Below are 19188 nucleotides of genomic sequence, written 5' to 3' on the forward strand. Positions count from 1 at the left end.
ACTCACATAACTTACCATGTTTTTTTTTCCTTTGGTCCTATAGGCATGATGTCGCTCTTTATTAAAAACAAGGCACTAACTAACAGCTAACTAACAGTTCTGATCCCTGAACAGCTCCATTGTGCAAGTACAGCACAACATTAAAGGGATAGTCCGGGTTATTTGAAGTGTGATTATATGAGATACTTACCAATAGTCAGTGTATTGACCTACAGCAGATGTATATAAATATTTTTACTGCTTTTCTGATGGGAAACCAACATTATTTGTGCTAAATATTGCTCTATCCAAACCAAGCAAACTTACCTCACAGAACATAGGAGTTTCTGATCTACCGCTACCTCAATATGTTAGTTTGTTTGTCTTATTGTGTGACTTTGGTGTTTTAAAATGATAGTTCAGATTCAGTGAAGTTACACAATAACACAAAGAAAGATTAAGGCAGTGGTAGACCAGCAACTTGGGTAAAATTACTGATTTCGGGTATGGAGTTAGGTTAGTTTGGAGAAAGCAATTTTGCTTGTATAATGGCAGTCTCCTGCCAGAAAAGGCTGGCGAAGTAAGGTTGTGAAAATATTCTACATATAGCATGATTTTTTCTTTACCTGTGGACCTTTTCTTAAAGGGGCAGTTCACCTCAAAATCAAAAATACATATTATTCCCCTAGCCTGCAGTGCTATTTATCTATCTAGATTAGTTTTGGTGTGAGTTGTCGAGTTGTGGAGATAAATGTTGTAGAGATGTCTGCTTTCTTTCCAGAATAATGGGACTAAATGGCACTCTGCTTGTCGTGCTCAAAGCACCAAAAAATATCTTTGAACAATTCAAAATCATATCACTTTCCAGAAGACATGACCTGCTTACATAAGATCATTCACAGACCTTGTTTTGAGCACTTTCATGAAGGAACTATTGTCTTTCTAGTAGAAATAAGTAGTTCAGGTAGATTCTAAAGTAGTTCTGGTATATGCTACAGCAGAAAGAAAGTAGTTCCTACATGAAACTGCTCACAGCAAGGTCTGTGGATTATTTTGAGCAACCGGGTCATGATTTCTGTAAAGAGATATTGCTGTTGATTTTTTTTTTTTGTTTGTTTTGTTTTTTTTTTGTTTTGGCACTTTTAGCACCACAGGACTAGTGCCATCTAGTTCCATTATATTGGAGAAAAGGCAGACATCTTCAAGGTCGATATCTCCAAAGCTAGGCAACTCATACCAAAACAGTATAGATGGATAAATAGGACTACAGGCCAGGGGGAAATATGTTTTAGAGTTTGAGGTGACTAAAATATCTTTTGTTGCTGACCCTGTGAATAGCAATTCATTGTTTAGCTTCCATGCTGGTACTCCTCTCTGCTTCTCCAAACTGGGGACATATTGACCACCACACACCGTAGGTAAAGTACTGGCTATCAACCTTATCGACTTCAAATAATCCAAACTATCCCTTTAACTCCTATGATGAGTAATTAATGAGGAAATTAGGTGATTGCATCCCTCCAGACACTCCACATAATATCACTCTGCTGCTTCTTGCAGGTTAAAATCTTAATCAGAGTGCTGTTCAGCCCAGAGGGAATTTGTGGCAGCTTGTCCCATGAAACTGTTGCCTCCCCTGTCACCACCAGCCATGATGTCCTATCTGTAGTCTGGCTGGAACATGGCATTTGAAATATGCCACCAGTGTTACCACTAGATAACATTGCACAACTAGCCTTGTATTCAGTGTTCTCCCTGATCAAAGGCATGTATTTATCAAAGCTTGTCATCTGTATGAGCGCCACGAGGACACCATGTTGTTATAGACCAGTATGGAGCGTCGTACTGATTTGTATTGTATTGACTGAGACTGGGCTGACAGCCATGCTGAGGGGAAAATGGATCTGTCCCTAACTGTCCATCAACCAGAGAATTTCGTTTTTTCCTCTCTTTTTTTCTCTCTCGCTCTCTGTCTTTAGGCTGCACAGCTATACACCGCCTTCACTTTGTGCCCGTCGTCCTCCCTCCCTCCTCTCTCTTTCTTTTCACTCATCTCTATCTTTTCTCTTTCTTCCTGCACTCAAAATCACAGCTCTGCACACACCCCCACACCAACTCACTTCCACATACACATGCCTTAGCCTTTAGTTCAATTGAATGACTTTATTGTCACCATTGTCTAGCAGGAACAATATCACCAAAGCAATTTATGAAATGACAGCTTTCAAACACTAATAAATACTTTATTCATCCTTTTACGAGATGATTATTCGGTTTGAAAACATGACCTATCCATTGGTACACAATCAAAGACCGTCATAATAACCAGAGCTGTGATTAGCAGCCACTTTTATTATCAATTTATCAAACGGTGATTTATATATTCGGCAATCACAGTTGATCACTGGCTATTAATGGTAAAGCACAAATGCAGAATTTACGATTAGGGTAGGAAAGAAATAGTTCATACAACGTTCTGGCCAACCTGGAAATGAAAGTGTTTATACCTGTGAACGGCAATTCTGGAAAAGCTGGTCAAAGTCGTGCCAAGTGCATATGACTTAATTAATTGCTAACTTTATTGTAACTTTGCATTGTTTGATGGACACAGCCACACAGGGGCTGAACAGCCAGGGAATGGATGTTGAAGGATGTCCCTTCCTGGTGGAGCAAAAGGCATGGCTGAGGATGGAGGACTGTTAAATCCGTAAACCAGCACATCAGGCAATTTTGCTCTCTATTAGTTGTAGTTGGGCAAGCCACTACATATGTTCCCTCGTGTCATTAAGTTATGTCAGTTGGTTCAGTTAACACCTTGTTTAGTTGCTGTTATTTTGCATATAGTTCTATTGTGGTGGTACAGTGTCAACTAAGATAGCCACTGTCGTTTAGGACATGTCATGTCATATATTAAATGGAAAGCCATTAAATGTTGCACAGACTTTCATGGTCCCCATAGGATGAACATAAGATTCCCTGACCTTACCTTTAGTGCCAGTAGCTAGTTTAAATTTTCACTTATCCAGTGATGTATGTCAACATCTATCAGATGGATTGGCATCAAAGTTTGTACAGATGTTCATGTTGCCCAGAGGATAAATCCTACAATCTTTAGTGATACTGTAACTTTGTCATTTATGGTTGTAAGTGAAATATATCCATATAAATAGATCCAAAAAATACTGGATGGATTACCATCAAATTAGCTCCAATTATTCACATGCTCCTGAGGATGAATTGTAACAACCTCAACTTTTCATAAAGTGTCATATACATATAGGCTGCATAAACCATGGATATAGTGATGTCATCCATAGGTTTTTGAAGAGTCATTGTGAAGCTCACAGTGTGGTGGCTCCAGCCGTCACCATTTGGCAGTGCTTGACTCCACCTATCTCTGGGCTAATCCAAAAAGTAGACTGAGGCAGCTGAATGAAGTGGCTACCTGGCAGCTAGCCACCTATGATGGCACCCACCTGCCACCCATAGCAACCATGGCCTTAATTATCCATAACCGCAAATGTTAATATAATTTAAATGGGTGAGTAATAAAAAAAAAATCACCCCTTGTACAGTTGTAACAAACAGGGAAATCATGGACATGAAAACTGTTTTCAGGTGGCCATTCAAGGAACACAATTTTTTTAGCACTACTTTGTTGGCTTCATTTTTCAGCCGCACAGTTTATCACTTATTGGTGCCATCACAAAATCCTACCTTGTCCAGTATTTTAGTTTTTGTAGAATTTTGGACCAAATACCTAAATTTACATCAGCCTTTGCTGTACATTGTGTTTTGCACTAATTAGGAAATGACAACTAAGATGGTAAAGATCACCTGGTAATACAAGCATGTTACCATTGTCATTGTGAGCATGTTGCCATGCCAAGCGCAGCCTCATGGCACTGCTAGCATGACTGCACTGTGCTCACATTGTGCTTTCTTTTAAATAAAGCTGGCAGTAATGAAAATAAAAGTGCTGTTTGGATGTCTGGACAAACAACAAACAATGAAGCTGCCACACAGTCTGCTTTGTATACTGTTTTTACAGTAATTGCAACTTGAATGCTTCAGGGTACAAACACAATTCACAGAGGGTCATAGGTATTGGAGTCAGTGGGGGCCTAATAACAGCATTTTGCCCTGGGGCCTTCAAACGGGTTAATCCGGCTATGCAAATCATTTATTCTGTGCCTATAATCATCAAATGCTTGTTACTTTTAATTAATAAATGACTTAAATTGTTTCTTGATTATAATTATAATTATAAAGCATGTACTATTTAGTAGCACATGGCATGAAACTGCAAGGTTGTCTGAATGAACATATATACTGTACGCAACAATGATCTAGCTGTATTAATAGGGCTGCTCACACAAGCCTGTTCCGACTGCATTGAGACCCAGCAGGAGACAAAGTAGTGTAGTATTATGAATGCGTACGTGTGTGAGTGAGCAGTGGGTAGCTTTGGTGGGGGGCTGGTATGTAGAACAGACACATAGATAGAGAGAGAATGCCAGGTAATACCGTCTGCCAAATATTTCCTTTTGATGATGTAGCTGCAAGAGTGACTCATCGCATAGACAAATCAGTGGATGAATTGTTTATGAAATGTATCTGATGGTATTAAAGTGATAAATTGCCTCTCAGCTTGGCGGCGTTGTGGATTTAGAGGTGTGTTGCTGCATGTTAGAGAAAGAGAGGCTTTGTGCTTGTTTATGCAGAGGAGATCCCTCTGTCTATTTCAAGCGAGAGGAGTCCCTTTCTATCTGTTTTCCTCTCCATCCCATGTACTGCTGCAATATGTACCACGCGGTAAAAGGCTCTTTGCCACTGCCAGGCAAAAAACTGCCTCCTAAATGTCATGTTTCCCCAAAACAAATCAAAACAGCTTTGTGTTTAGTCTGCAGCCGCAGTTTTTTGGGGGATATTTAAAGAATTAGGACAGGTTTTCATCAGCCCAAGGGTGGTGGAACTTGCCTAATCAGATGGAATTGATTCAAAGTTTTGGACTCAGGATATGGAACTTTCTTGACTTGTAAAGGTCTTATAATATTTAGGCAAACTGATAAGAGTTTGAAGAGAGGGGAGAGAAATTTTGGGCAGTGGTGGACTCAGGCTGTCTGAGGGGTGAGGACAAAAAAAAAATGAAAAGGGCACCACCTGTATGCGGCAGAGCACCAGTGTGGTGAAAGTCGTGATGTATTTATGGTGAGTTCCAGTTCCTGGTTTAGATTACAATTGTTTCATTATGTTGCTTTTTAAAGTACAGTAAGCACTACATCTCTGCAATAAATACACACAGGGAAGTATTTAATCATTTAAATATACGTAGAGGTCAAATAATGTTCTAGCATGGCACTGCATTCTGTTTTCTCCACTGGAGGAGCACCATGGAGGGCATTTTATCATGTTTTGTCTATTTGAAGGGCACCAAAGGGGCATTTTGTTATGTTTTATACACTTGAAGGGCATCCCAGAGGGTATTTTATCTTTTTTTGTCCACTGCAAGGGTATCCTAGCACATATTATCACATTTTGTGTTCTGGACAGGCACCCTGAGGGCTTTTTTATTAGTTTTTGTCCACTGGAAGTCCACTGTAAAGGGCATTTTATCACATTTTATCCACTTGTAGGGCAGCCCAGAGGGCGTTTTATCATTTTTTTTGTAACTGGCAGGCCTCCTAGAGGGCATTTTATCATGTTTTGTCCAAAGAAAGGGCACCATAGTGGGCATTCTATCAGTTTCTGTCCACAGGAAGGTACTCTAGAGGGTACTTTGTCATGTTTTATCTACTATAGGGGCATCCAGGAGTGTACTTGTTGCTTATTCTGCTTTTTCTTTATCCGTCATATAAAAAACATGCTTTCTTTCCTTCTTCCATGCAGTTCCTCCAGTAATCCTGCGACTGGCTGAGCCCGAGCAGCGCCATGATACCTGCATAGAGTTCACAGTTCGGGGTTACCCTCATCCGAAGCTGCGCTGGTTCCACAAGCAAAAGGAGATCCTCCAGAACGAGTACATCCGGACTGAGATGGACTTCTACCAGGACTATCTGGAGGGCTGCCTGACCTTCCAGAACCCAACGCACATCAACAATGGCAACTACACTCTGGAGGCCAGCAACCCTCTGGGAACAGTCACTAAGACGGTGTATGGTCACTTCCTCATGGCTCCAGGCATCGACGACGAAGGTGGGTGGAATATTTGTGCTCGGTAGCTATTCCTCTCCATGTTTGTGGTTGATGAGTGACGCACTGTTCACAGCTGGCAGCACTGATGTGGCCATAATTACAATTGAGAGTATACTCATGGGTAAAATGGCATTTATACAAGGGTTATTAACACATTTTTACTGCCTGAACACCGCCTTCATTCTACTGGATTTAAATAAGAATACGAGCACAGGAGAAAAGAAGATACTGCCAAGTAACTCCCTGATTCCCTCAAGAGCCAGCACGGCCCAGTTTTTGGGAATGAGCATCGTGATTGGAACGCGTCTTCGGCTGGTTCTAATTTCTGGCTTAAACTACCTGTTGTATGAATTACAGGTTCCGCTGTATGTGGAGGAACTGTTGGGAGCCTTTGGCTTTTATTAAAATCTCCCTTCACAGGGGGCAGGTTGTGGAGCTGATCCCTGCTGGTTGGATCGCAGCCAGGGTTCATACACAGTTCAGTCAGGTACATTGTTCGCTTGCAGTTCATCCCGAGTTCACAGGGAGGGGGAATAAACCCACAAAGACTGGCAAATTTCTCCCCATGGTCAATATTCCAAGGTTAATACCTTGTGTCAATTTATTGACATAGCGTGACTTTCTCTGTCTTCTCTTTTGCAGACATAGTGGAACTAGGTGAGTGCTTCTATTTTACAATTTAACCCTGCTATTTTTTTTTGTTTGTTTTTTTTGTTTGTTTTTTTTGCTACTTGTTTGTTTGGCGTTATTATGCACACACAGACACAGACACACACGCTTAAGGTGGTAACCATGGAGAAATTTGTTCACTTTGTGCTGCAGTTCATAAAAAGCTCTTAGCATTGCTGTTCAATTTTCTGGACCCTGATAGTATTATTAATCTCTAGGAAGCCTTTGCCTGCTGAATGCAAAGCATATGGTGAGTACATAGCATTCAGACTGAATGCTGTTTCATGCCATATGCTTTGCTCAAGGCCATCTCAAGTTGTTTTGAGAGAGGGGGGGTTGGCATTTCTCATTTACTTTCCCTGCTTGGATCACTGCAGCTGGTCAAGAGATTTAAACTGGCAACCTCTGAGTCAGTAACCGGCATTTTTCCAGGTTGTTGGGATTCATGCTGAGTCTTTACACCCTTGTGTGATGTTATTGTCTATAGCTTTAGGTCTTTTTCGGGGGGCAGCCCTTTCTTTTTCATATGGGGAGACTTGACGCTTCAGATGATGCATCAGTGATGCCCTTCTTTACCTTGATACATTTCCATACACTCTCACAGAGTGGTGTCATGTACATCTACATTATACTTCTGCTGGCTGGTAAACAGTTCTACTTGAGCAGCTGGGTTTTGATGCCGTGGTCAAGTGTTTCCTAAGTGCTAGTTACTTTTGCCACACCTGTTGACTTTGTGAAGCAACGTCTTTTATTTCAGACAGAGCTACACAAAAGCAAGCTTCTCTTTACTGCACATATCTGTCAGTGTCCACTGAAATGACAACAGATTTTATCAGTTGATAAGCTAATAATATGAGCCACAAGCATCGTCATGAGTTGGATAATGAGTTGCCTCCTTCACCAAACTTTTTAATGGGCCAAGCTGTCTCATTTCAAAACAAGAGCTTTGTAGGGTCTTAAATATGCTCTTGATGGCAACATAAATGATTTCATGCTGTCATGCAAGTATGACAATTGTGGGCAAAATGTAAAGTCCGACTGTTACTTCATTCTAACATGTGTTTGTAAGTTACATATGGCTGGTGTTGTTGTAGTGAAGATTTTCTAAATCTGTTGCAGAGAAAGGCAGAGCTCCTAATGTTAGGCTTTGATATAGTGTAATGTAGTATGAAATGCTATGTGGCCTTGGAAGTAATGTTGGATTGCTACTGTAGTAAGTTAGTTAGCTAGACTAGCATGTACAGCTAACAATTTCATCTTATATTAGAGCAGCATTTAATCCGTTCCTTACTCTTCACCCCTTGTGTTTTTGGTTTTGTGAAGGTTAAGAAAATCTTCTTTACATTAAAATATTACTCAGTTAAAATGGCTGGGAGCTATCTCTACAGTGTGCGAACCTAAGATACTATGGAGTTCTATATCACCTTAATAATGAAAATGTAACATCAACAAATGTTGAAGTCTTGATGTGTCACTTATCGAGGTGTATGCTTCAAATGCTTTACAGTATAATTTTCCAGTTTATTCACTTTATTCACTGGCAAGTTTATCTGGTTCTTTGTCAGCTGAAACAAATTGGGTTGTCTGTGATGTTAACAGGTTAATTGAACTTTATGCCCCACAGTTGTACATGCAGCATGGTCTAGTTCTGGGTCCTATTTTTATATGTATAAAGCAGTTGCCACTGAGGGCAACCAAAGGCCCAGGACTGATTTCCAATTTCCAATTTCTGTTACTGCCGAGCTCTGGTCTTATCTAACCCCTAACTAACCAGCCATGATGTAAACAAGCTAGTTTCCCACCCTTTTAGCTGGTGATGTGTGAGTGTTTGCAAAGCGGTGAGCGCAGTCATATTGCTGGAACGATGCTCTGGCCCGCTCTCACACTGCTTCGTAAATCTCCTGTGTGTGATGTGTGGTTTGGCCTCAGGCTGTTATGGCAGCCTCACAGTTGACGGCTTTAACAAAGTAGGCTGGTCTGATCTCTGACCTTCATCAGAGTCTTCTTCCATCTCCATATGAGGCCATTCTTTCTAATCAGCCATGGATTATAAAGCTGCAGCACGGCTGGGGATGGAGACGAATGGACGCTGGCTGTGTGGCGAGCCGCATTAGGCGGGCAGCGACTTCATGTCACCACACATACACGCACACTCGCACAGCTTCTGGGAGCCGGGCAGGTGAGGGAGAGGTGTTTGGGTGATGAGAGTGTGAAACATAGCCGCGGTGTGTGAGGGAGTTCAAGCATAGAAGGAAGACTGACAGGCTGACTGATACTCACACTGCTGAGGAGAGAGGAGGGCAGAGACGCTGGGAAGGAGGGACGGAGAGATGGTAGTTAGAGCACACACACTCACACACAGAGCAATGCACTTTAGTGTACTGTGTGTGTCTGAGCCAGTGGCAGCCAGTCTACCATGTGGCCATTAATTTGCCCACAATTACTCTCTGATGTCCTGGCTAGAGGCCTCAGACTGGAGTTTCCCTGACACCAGCTCATTCCGTTTCATGGCTCTGTCTCTGTCCTCTTCTCCTGACGCTGACCAGACCTCTGCCTTTTGCCAAAACTCATGTTTGTAGAGCTGTGACCTGTACACTAGCATTTGAACATAAAGATAAAGATGTCAAGTTTGAGTTGGTTCTTCATTTTACCTAATTTAACATTTGATGCTCAAGGCTGTCTCAGCTTTTCTGTTTTTCTGCTTGTATAACTGTGTATAATTGTAAAGCAGCTTGTTTTAATTAATCTCTGTCTTTGTGTATTATACGTACAAGCACAAGCATGCTTTTGTGCAATGATAATGAAAATTCCACCGTGTCTTTTCTGGCTTTGTTACTTTAATCTGACGCTTGGGTCTGGCTAAAAACAAATTCCAGCCTTTGTTATCAACCTTGTGACAGGTGACAGACTTGAGTGTGCATTCAAGGCTGTGCAGACTTCTAAATGAAAGCCTTTAATGAGCATCCAGACATAAAAAATCCATTGTTCATCATCATCTTACACTGAGTACATGCACAAAATATTTCTACCAAGCTGTTCCACCAATATTTCCACTGACGTGCATCCATGCACACATTAAAGTAATGGCATATGTCCTATAGCATATTATACGTTGTATCCAAAGGATACCAAAGCATATCTAAAAACCTGTTCATACCAAGTCTTTTATAATGTTTAAAAGCAGGTTAGTTTCTCCTTCTGACCAGAAATGTGGGCTTTTCTTTTGTGGATGCATCTCTAGTTTGCCAGTTGGTTTGTCTACAATGCACAGAGCTAACTATGCTTGGGCGGTATCTATTTTTTCATTCCTTCATGCCTTTGTGACATTTAACCAGGGTATATGGTATTATGAAGGTATTTGTGCAAAACCTGTGGAAAACGTCTCAGCTAGACTTTACTGAGCTGCAAATAGTTCTCCATCAACATGAGCAGAGCTGATTGTCATAGAGTGTGTTTCCATTAACACGAGTATTCTAGTTTTCAGCCTTATCCTGTTTTCGATCTTAAGGAAATTATTACATGGAATATGAGAAATTTGTTTCATATTCCTGTATACTGTACATGATTCTAACAGTACCCAAGTATCTGATCATCTCATCTCTCACCATCTCATCCACTCTGCGTACTCCAGGCAGCATATCCAAATTTCTCAAAACCAGGATAAGGCCTTATCCATATTTCTGAAATCAGCATATGATGTTTACATGTGGAAAAACATAACCAGGATACTCCCAAAACCTGATCATGACCAGGATACTAGTGTGTATGTAAACGCACTAATAGTGATCCCATAGTTGGGAAACAACACACACTCAGGAGCTATACTTTGGTCTAGAGAAGCTGCAGCCTTTATTCACTGACAAACTGTAACCTACACTGTACATTTACTGCCAGCCAGACAACTTCTTCTGCTCACACACATCACACATTCACTGTCACTCTCTTCCCCTTGCTCTCTCATGCCCACTGAACTAAAGTCACACATTCTCTATGCTACGCTACTGCGACTAATCAGTGGTCTGCAGTGTTTGCTGGTGCACCTTTATCATCAGGAATAAACTCAAAATAAAAGAGGAAGGCAGAAGCATTGTTCTTTTTTACTACTTACTGTCAGCAGAAAGAGTGACCTCTGGTGGTGCGAGCTACAGCAAGGATTTCTTAATAGCCTTGTATATCTTAGTAAAAAATCTACATTATACCTTAAAAATCTACATTCTAGAAGGAGGCCAATTTATATGCGGAGAGACTTAACATTTATTCAATGCTTTATACAATGATTGAGGAGCGCTCTTATTTTCAAAAGTTTATATAAAAGGAGAGACACTCGGATGAAGAAACCACAAATGAGGGAAACGCAAAATACTATTTTAGTAGCAAAGACATCTATCAGAAAACATCAATGAAACCATTTGGTTCTGTGGCTTTACTGTAAATAGGTGTGGGAGGAAACCACAGCCATTAAATGTTAATTTGCTGCCACTGATGCCTGTTTTGTGTCTTGTTTTGTTTATTGTGTTGCAGTTACTTCGACGCCGTCAGATGGTGATACAGGCCCACCAGATGAAGACACATTTGGGGTGAGTTTTCTTGTTAATGATGTTGATGAAACAGCTGCTAAAGATGTTGCCCTTGGACTCAGCAGAGAGCTGCTGTGCGTTTCAGCATGGATCTAAACTCGAGTCTTATTTGTCAAAGGACCCTTGTAGGGGTTTGTACTGTGTGTTGACATGCAGCGGCGAGGCACAAAGACAAAACACCAAAGCCATGTTACAGTCATTTTTTCAAGTTCTATGTTTGGACACTAATGATGTTGATGATGGTAACACTATCCTGCAGTGTGTGTGCCGCTGTTTTGAAATGTTACATAATACAAGGCTTCTGTGCATTTTTTTTAACCCAGCACTGGTCAGTAAATAAAAAGAGATGCAACCACTACCATGTTTAACTGTCTTTTTAATGACAGACCTTTTGATATGTCACAGCAGGAGCATAGGTGTAATTAATGATAGTTAATTAATAATCGCTGCAGTCAGTGAAGTGTGTAAGTTCCAGTTCCCTTGTTATGTGCTCAGGTCACTGTTGTGGCTTTCTGGAATAACTAATGGAAGTCAACCATTGTTAGTGTTATTAATTAGACCTGTGTTTTTCCTGATATGACAAATCCAAATTTCTGTTGTGAAAAGGCCTGTGCTTTAGTTGCATCCAGTGTGGGCACGCACACATTCACATCACTAAAGTGTGCTTTGGATAAAACTTTCAGTTAAATGACCGTTCACCCCATTCCCCCTAGTTACTGTTGCTGTTTTGAAAAATGGGTCTCTGATTACACACAGAGGCAGACTAAAACAGGCTCCTCATTTTTAGTCTGCTAATGCTGACTTTGCTGGCTGAAGGACACCTCATGCAGGCAGACTTTATCATCTGCAGCTAGCTAGCAAATCAAGCCAGCGTCTCAGGTGGGTCTCAAGTCATGATTACCACATCAAAATAAGGTTGAGTCTTTTATCAGTGTTTTATCAGTCAAGTCATGTGACTCCAGCCTCCCAACTCATTAAAAAGCTGAACAGCAGTTACAACCAATAGATCATCTTCATGGCAATCATTTTGACATGAAATAGTCAGTTAAACACAGATGTTATCAATGATACTGATTAAGGTTCCATTCCATTTAGCTCAGAAAGAGTCAGGGTGCTGGAGAGGCTCAGCTACACTAAATGGAATACTATAAATGGAATACTACTACTTCTACTGTTGGTAGTAAGCTAGTTCCGTCAAGTGTCCAAATAAGCCATGCCAGTGAGAAAGCACGCACAATACCAGGACCCTGGAACAAGGAGTGTTGTTTTTAAATTTGTAGGTCTTTAGGGTTGCTAAACTATGATTGGACAATCACCATTGTTTTTCATGGGGAAGATTTGGTGAAGGGTCAATATAACATTTAATATGCTATTTCATTTTATTTTGAATTAATAAGAAAACAGATATTCATTGAATTATTAATTACATTACAGATGAGAATACTTAGTCCTGTAGGTGATAACGAACAAACTGTGCTATGTTATGCAGGAAAAAGCAGCTATTTCATTATTTACTTGGCCAAATTAGTCAAATTTCAGAATTAGTCAAAGGTTATTTGTCTAATTAGTAAAAGGTTAGTCAAATTTCAGAATCTGAGTAATTTCATCAGAAAAAAGTGGTTATGATGATGATGATGATGATGATGATGATGAGCCAGGCTTGTGACTTTAAATTATCTGTTCCATTTCCTCCTTTAAGTCTAGAATCTAAGTCTGCCTGTGGATGAGGATCATATTTAAATTACATTCTGTCAACTCGAATATCATCACAGCCAAGACAGGTGTTTAACTTCTCCCCAGACCTCTGTAATCTGTGAGAAAGCAGTAGTCACAATCTAGGGGCTTGAACTCTGATTTGCAGTATTTAAGGTGATCAAAAATCTGGAGAAGATTATGATGTGAACACAGTCGCCGCCTGAGCCTGACACAGCACTTCATGTCTCCCAGGTTTCCATCGCCGTGGGTTTGGCAGGCTTCGCTTGCGTCCTCCTGCTCGTCCTTTTTGTTCTCATCAACAAATACGGCCGGCGCTCCAAATTCGGTATGAAAGGTAAGTCTACACAAATAGGCAGACAGGCAGAAAGGCAGGCGCGCTGTTCGCTCTGTTTTGCGCCTTTCTGCCAGTTGCATCATTGTGCAGAATCCATTCCCCCAGCTAATCTGCTCTTCAAAACCTTTGTTCACCATGAAAATGTACATATGTAACTACTGTAAAAGTCCTACTTTTTACTGCATGTTTACAGAACCACCACCACTGCACTTAAGTCATATCCCCAAGAGGACTCATTTGGAAAAATCAAGCTTTTCTCCCCTTTGGACTGGGCAATTAATGGTCTTGGTGGCTGTTGCAGGACACAAGATGCTAGTTGAGCCCTGCTAGATGCCAGATATTTGCACTCATCCATACACATGCACACATATAGACAAATAGATCAATACTTAAGGACAGTGAGTGTGCATGCAAATGAAGTCTACATACACCTCATACATCCAGTGTATCTGCTGTGTGGAGCAATCGCAGAAGGAATCCTGAATTAATTAGTGGACTCTGTGCTGTCGATCATGCTGAGGAATTCAATAGGATTAATGTGGCTTTTGTGCATGCTGAGCTTTCATTTTGTGTCGGCTCCAGGTTTTGCTTGTCTCTCCGGCGTTGGCGTCATGGAAGAGACAGAAGCAGTCGTAGTGCTGATCAAGGAACAGAGCAGAGCAGAGAGGAGAGGACGCTAGCGGCTCGGGTCCTGTGGTTCAGATTCAAGTGTTTGCCCACCCCGACTACAGCTCTTATCAGTTGGCAGGCTGAGCAGCGGCATCTGCTCGTGTTTAGTGGTTTGTGTCGGGTGAGCTTGTGTATCACTCACAGAGCACAAGTCCCTGTGTCCCTTTGTGACAAGGTGCATCGGATTCAAGGTTGTGATCCTCCTCCATATACATTTCTTCTGCTCTGTTCTCCCTTGTCTACTGGTTTATTTCAATATTTAGCATTTGTCACCTTTCTCTCTTCAAGCAAAATGTGGTCTAATAATATTCAACTGTGACCCAACACCTCAAACTATGCATGTTCTTCATTTCATAGCATAAGGATGGTGTAAAGTAGCATTAGCCGCTGCCAACCCTTAATTAGCTACTTTACAGGATTAGAGTTCGTTACTTACCTCGGTAAAGAACTCTCCGCTGTAATTATTTAGGGGGTGGCAATTATTGCATTGACCTAAAGCTGCCTCTAATCAAGGATGAGTCTTATAGCTAATGAGGCTTTACAGTCGTGTTTGCAGTGTCATGGCAAGTCATATGAATTTAAGCTGTGCTAACAAACTGTTTCTACACAAAGAAAGCTGCGCAAATCCTGAAAAAAACAAAAGATAATAAAAGAAAGGTGTTATAAATAAGAGATCGCATACAGAAAACCCTGAACTGCATGTCATGTAGGTAGTTTGACCCTTAATGTGAGTATGAGATGAGATTTAATTGGTGCCACAGTTTCTCACTAATGATGTATCTACCGTGCAGTGTCTGTCTTTTTCACTTTTATCTAGAGCACCTGTATATACAAATAGACAGTGATTTTTCCATGCAACAGAGTAGTATTTATAATATGGCAGATGCTGTTGGCACCCGAGGTGGAATAACCAATGTGGCGATTTACACACAGGTGTATATAGCCTAGTATGGAAGAGACAGACACCCAGGTGTCTCTAGCTAACACTGCTATTTGCACACAAGATGTAAATAACCGATGTAGTTATTTACATCTGCACTGCAAACAATGATCTTTTCCTAAAGGAGTTTTATTCTCTGAACTTAAAGTAGTTGTGTTGCCTAAGCCTAATCCAGTATCTGTGTTGTATCATTCTAAATATGACTGAAAACTGAAAATGATCATTTCAATACTGTAAACAATAAGTCAGCTATTCTAAAAATGTAGTGCACTGACTTGCAATTTCACACTAGACTAAAATCCTGCTGTCAAACTCCACTCTTCCACAGGAGAGTCATTTGCTTAAACCATTCATCCACTGCAGCCTCTTGTTGACACTGAACCGTTGCTATTTATAGTGAGATTAAAGAGGTTGGGTGTGAATAGCCGTGTAGCTATTCTCACCTGGGTGCAAATAGGGCACTCCACCGTATCATATTATTCACCCACAGCCACATAAAAACTATGTAAAACTCTCAGGTATCTGTGTTACAGCACTGCCGTATTTTGAGACTTCCTATCAAATGAAAGCAGGCCCTGCTTCATATTGCTGGCAGCATTGAGAGCTTAGCATGTTTTAATGCTGAAAGTACCCAGTGTTACTGTAGGAGTTATTTCAACTCTTGGCAAGAGGGTGCTTCAAATGCAGTTTCAGTACTCTCCAAGCAGGAGCGGTGAAGAGCATAATTTATCTCCTTGATGCCAAGGTCCAAAGTCTCTTGGACACTGTAGGGTTTTTTTTTTTTTTTTTTTTAAATGGCACTGTGGGGCTCTCTCACCGAGCAGCACACCGTTCTACAACAACACTTGCTGCTTCAAACAATATGGTGCTTAAGGGCGCCTCAAGACCTTATGTCCAGAGACAGACATTTTCCTCCACTTAGGATATGTATGGATGTAATGGATGTAATTTGAGTATAGCTGCTTTGTTCAAGGTAACAAATAGTTTTATAAATTACTGTAATCGCGCAGGAAAAAGAAGCATTTGAAGGTTGAGCAAATCACCAGGTTGAGCCATGAATGCTTCTGAAACGTTTCAGTAATTCGTACAGGTTTAACATTAAAATTGGTGTTAGGTAGACCTTTCAGGACCTCCTGCTATTTTGTACAGAGACCTGATTTGTCCAGTGTGTGTGTGTGTGTGTGTGTGTGTGTGTGTATAGAAGTGTGTGTGTTATCACCTCCCTCTCTTGTTCTGAAGAATCAGCTGGAAGGCCTGAAGAAGTCATTACCTTTGGATGGAGCCATAATGGATTTTCACTCCACTAAATCACTGTGGCTCTTTTGGCGGTTGGAGTTTGATCACCGACCGTTTCTGGGCATCCAATAAAAACTCTGTTTTTATTTTTTTTTTCTTTTCTTTTATGCGGTTGATGTGTGTGTGTGTGTCTGTGCATGTATGTGAGCTACATTCAATTGATTTGCTAGCAATTCAAGGCCCGCCGCCAGGTCTGTCCACTGGCTGCCTTGCATTTACAGCTCTGACTGATATACTCGGGCTCAGTTTATGTGGTTGTAATTGTGGTTTTATGAAAGATACTTTGCCTGTCTGCATGTGTCTGTGTGTGCGTGTGTGCACGCTAAGTGCACATGAAAATGGACTCATACTGTAGATAACCTGTTGCTCTGATCAATATGTTGTCAACTTACCTCCCAGCTAAAACATCTCACAATCTAAGCAGCAGGCTCATATTTCACATTGTGATTCACACCAGTGGGTTTTGAAGTGTCTCTCACACAGATTTTTGTCAGCAGGGAATCAATAATGCTTCTTTAGAAAAAGACACTCAGCATGTCAGTAATAAGTATTATGCTCCCCTGTCATCTTTTCTTATGTTCTGATAGAAAATTACCCCTGCTGCTGTAAGTGCAACCAATATATAACAAAATGTATATCATTTTGTCACCTTATCTTCCAGGCCAGACGTTTCCCTACACTTTGTGTTAAGGCCTGTTGGCTGCACCATTTATTTTCAGAGAGGAGTGCAGTAGACCTGCCTTTTAAAGCCTGACTGAAAAAATCTTCTCTTACCAGATTATTTGAAGTGCTTTATGAGATGCTCAGTGTTTTCCCTACAGTAGATCCTGGTCAGCATGCTCCCAGTTAGGAGAAGCAGAGAGAGGCACCATAACGAAAGCTAGAGAATGAATAGCTGTGGACAGGGTAAAGAGTAAAAGGTATTATAGCCATTTAAAAAAAGGTCCACTGACAAAATTCAATATCACATTGCATGCCTGCTATATTAAGAATATTTTCACTGCTTTACTTTATCATCAGACAGCCTTTATTGACCAGAAACAGCTGTTATATAAGACAAATAACACTCTCTTCAAGCCAACCAAACTCCATAGGCAAAATAAGTAACTTTACTTTGCAGAACACAGGGGTTGCTGGGCTACCAGCACCTCGATCTGTTAGTTAGTTTGTGTTATTGTGTGTCCGGACTATCCTTCTAAGTCACAGATGTCACATAATAACACAAACTTACTAACGGATCGAAGAAATGGTAGACCAGCATCTCCTTCATTCTGCAATGTAAAATCACTGATTTCTCCTATGGAGTTTTGTTAGTTTGGAAAGAGCAATATTTGGTTTCTTTAATGGCATTTTTTTCACAGGGAAAGACTGATGGCAAAATAAAGCAGTGAAAATACTTTAAATATAGTGTCCACTTAAACAACTAATGATTTTTTTAGGTGGCCCTTTTTTAAGTGGTTAAAATACCTTTTGTTGCTGACCCTGCCCATAGCAATTCATTGCTTAGCTTCCATGCTGGTGTCCCTTCTTGCTTCTTGCTAACTGGTGATATGGCAACCAGCATAGCTAATACAATACACGGACAAGTATCTCATAACCCTGATCTGAACTATCCCTTTAAGAACATATAAAGTAACTATAAGGAGTAATATTTAATAGAACAAAACAACACTAACAATTAAGATGATATAATACCAAAAAGTAAGAAACTGAAATTTAACAAGTGTTGAGTTGCATTCTGATTATCATCTGACATTCTCTGTCAAATATTTTTGTCATCACGACAATACAGTAACTATCCCAGATCTGAATTTTGGAAATAAAAGTGTTCTGAACTAATTCTGAGGGTCCCAGAAGGGCTTAGGAATCAATGGCACATTGTACTGCATTCTGGGTATTTCTGGGGCTCATCCACAATAGTAGTTGGCAGCTGCCTTGTGTTTATATAAGGAGCAGATGATACAGGCGCTATTTTTGGCTACATTTCACAGCAGAGTTTAGACTGAAAATATACAGTGAGCAAACAAAGGCAGAGGTAAGGCGTCAGGAGGAAGTGACAGCTGATGGAAGAAACAGCAGTGAGTGACATTAATTTTAGGAAGTCAAGACACCGGTTATTAATCACTCGATGTTTTTCTGAACCAGGTGAAACTTGATGTATTTTTGTATCATTATTTTTATTGCATGTTTATTTTAAGAATCAGTTATTTTTGGTTTGATGCAGAATTCATGTAGTTTAAGTTTTTTTGTCTTTATCGACCAGTAGCAACCAGTTTCCCTGTGGATCTACTGGACCTCCTAAAACTGTTGCTTGCAAGTTTGGTTACCTTCAAGAGAAATTTGCAAACAATCACGCATGAGATATGTTCTCTTGTTATAAGGCTTTGGGAAATATGCTTATTAGCTGTTGATTCTTCCTGTTTCTGCCATTATGTTCAGCTTATATGTTATGTTTATATTTCATATAAGTGTAAAAAGTCTCCACTGGTTGCCTAGATTGCCTTACAAGACTCGACGAGGTCACTGCACCCAGTCAAGAAATACTCCTAACCACCTGCAAAATCACAACTTGTCACTTTTATACTTGGGTTTCTCTATGGATTAAACAAATATGATATAATTTCTTAATTACAGCATTTTAGAGGTGCTGGTAGTCTGGTTACCACCAGAGAGAGACAGGCTAGTTGTTTCTAGTCTTTATGCTAAGCTAAGCTTACCTACTGCTACTCGTAGCAGTAAATGGTTTTATAGCAACTTGCATGCAGGAGCAACATTTTATTTTGGCTGGGTGCAATGACTTTCTGGAGTCTTTG

General features: G+C 40.5%; 1 protein-coding gene across 2 annotated transcripts in view; it reads left to right on the forward strand.

Moving 5' to 3' along the window:
• Positions 1-19188, forward strand: part of ntrk3b (neurotrophic tyrosine kinase, receptor, type 3b) — a 292291-nt gene that overhangs the window by 152499 nt on the left and 120604 nt on the right. The window contains exons 8-11 of one of the 2 annotated variants that reach the window (XM_084721783.1): positions 5869-6174; positions 6817-6831; positions 11365-11420; positions 13368-13470. In XM_084721783.1, coding sequence (XP_084577909.1) covers positions 5869-6174; positions 6817-6831; positions 11365-11420; positions 13368-13470 — 480 coding nt within the window. The remainder of the gene's footprint in view (positions 1-5868; positions 6175-6816; positions 6832-11364; positions 11421-13367; positions 13471-19188) is intronic. The other variant, XM_084721791.1, reaches the window with a different exon arrangement.

Source organism: Lutjanus erythropterus, chromosome 1 (assembly GCF_056507025.1).
Source record: "Lutjanus erythropterus isolate fLutEry1 chromosome 1, fLutEry1.hap2, whole genome shotgun sequence".
NCBI lineage: Eukaryota > Metazoa > Chordata > Actinopteri > Lutjaniformes > Lutjanidae > Lutjanus > Lutjanus erythropterus.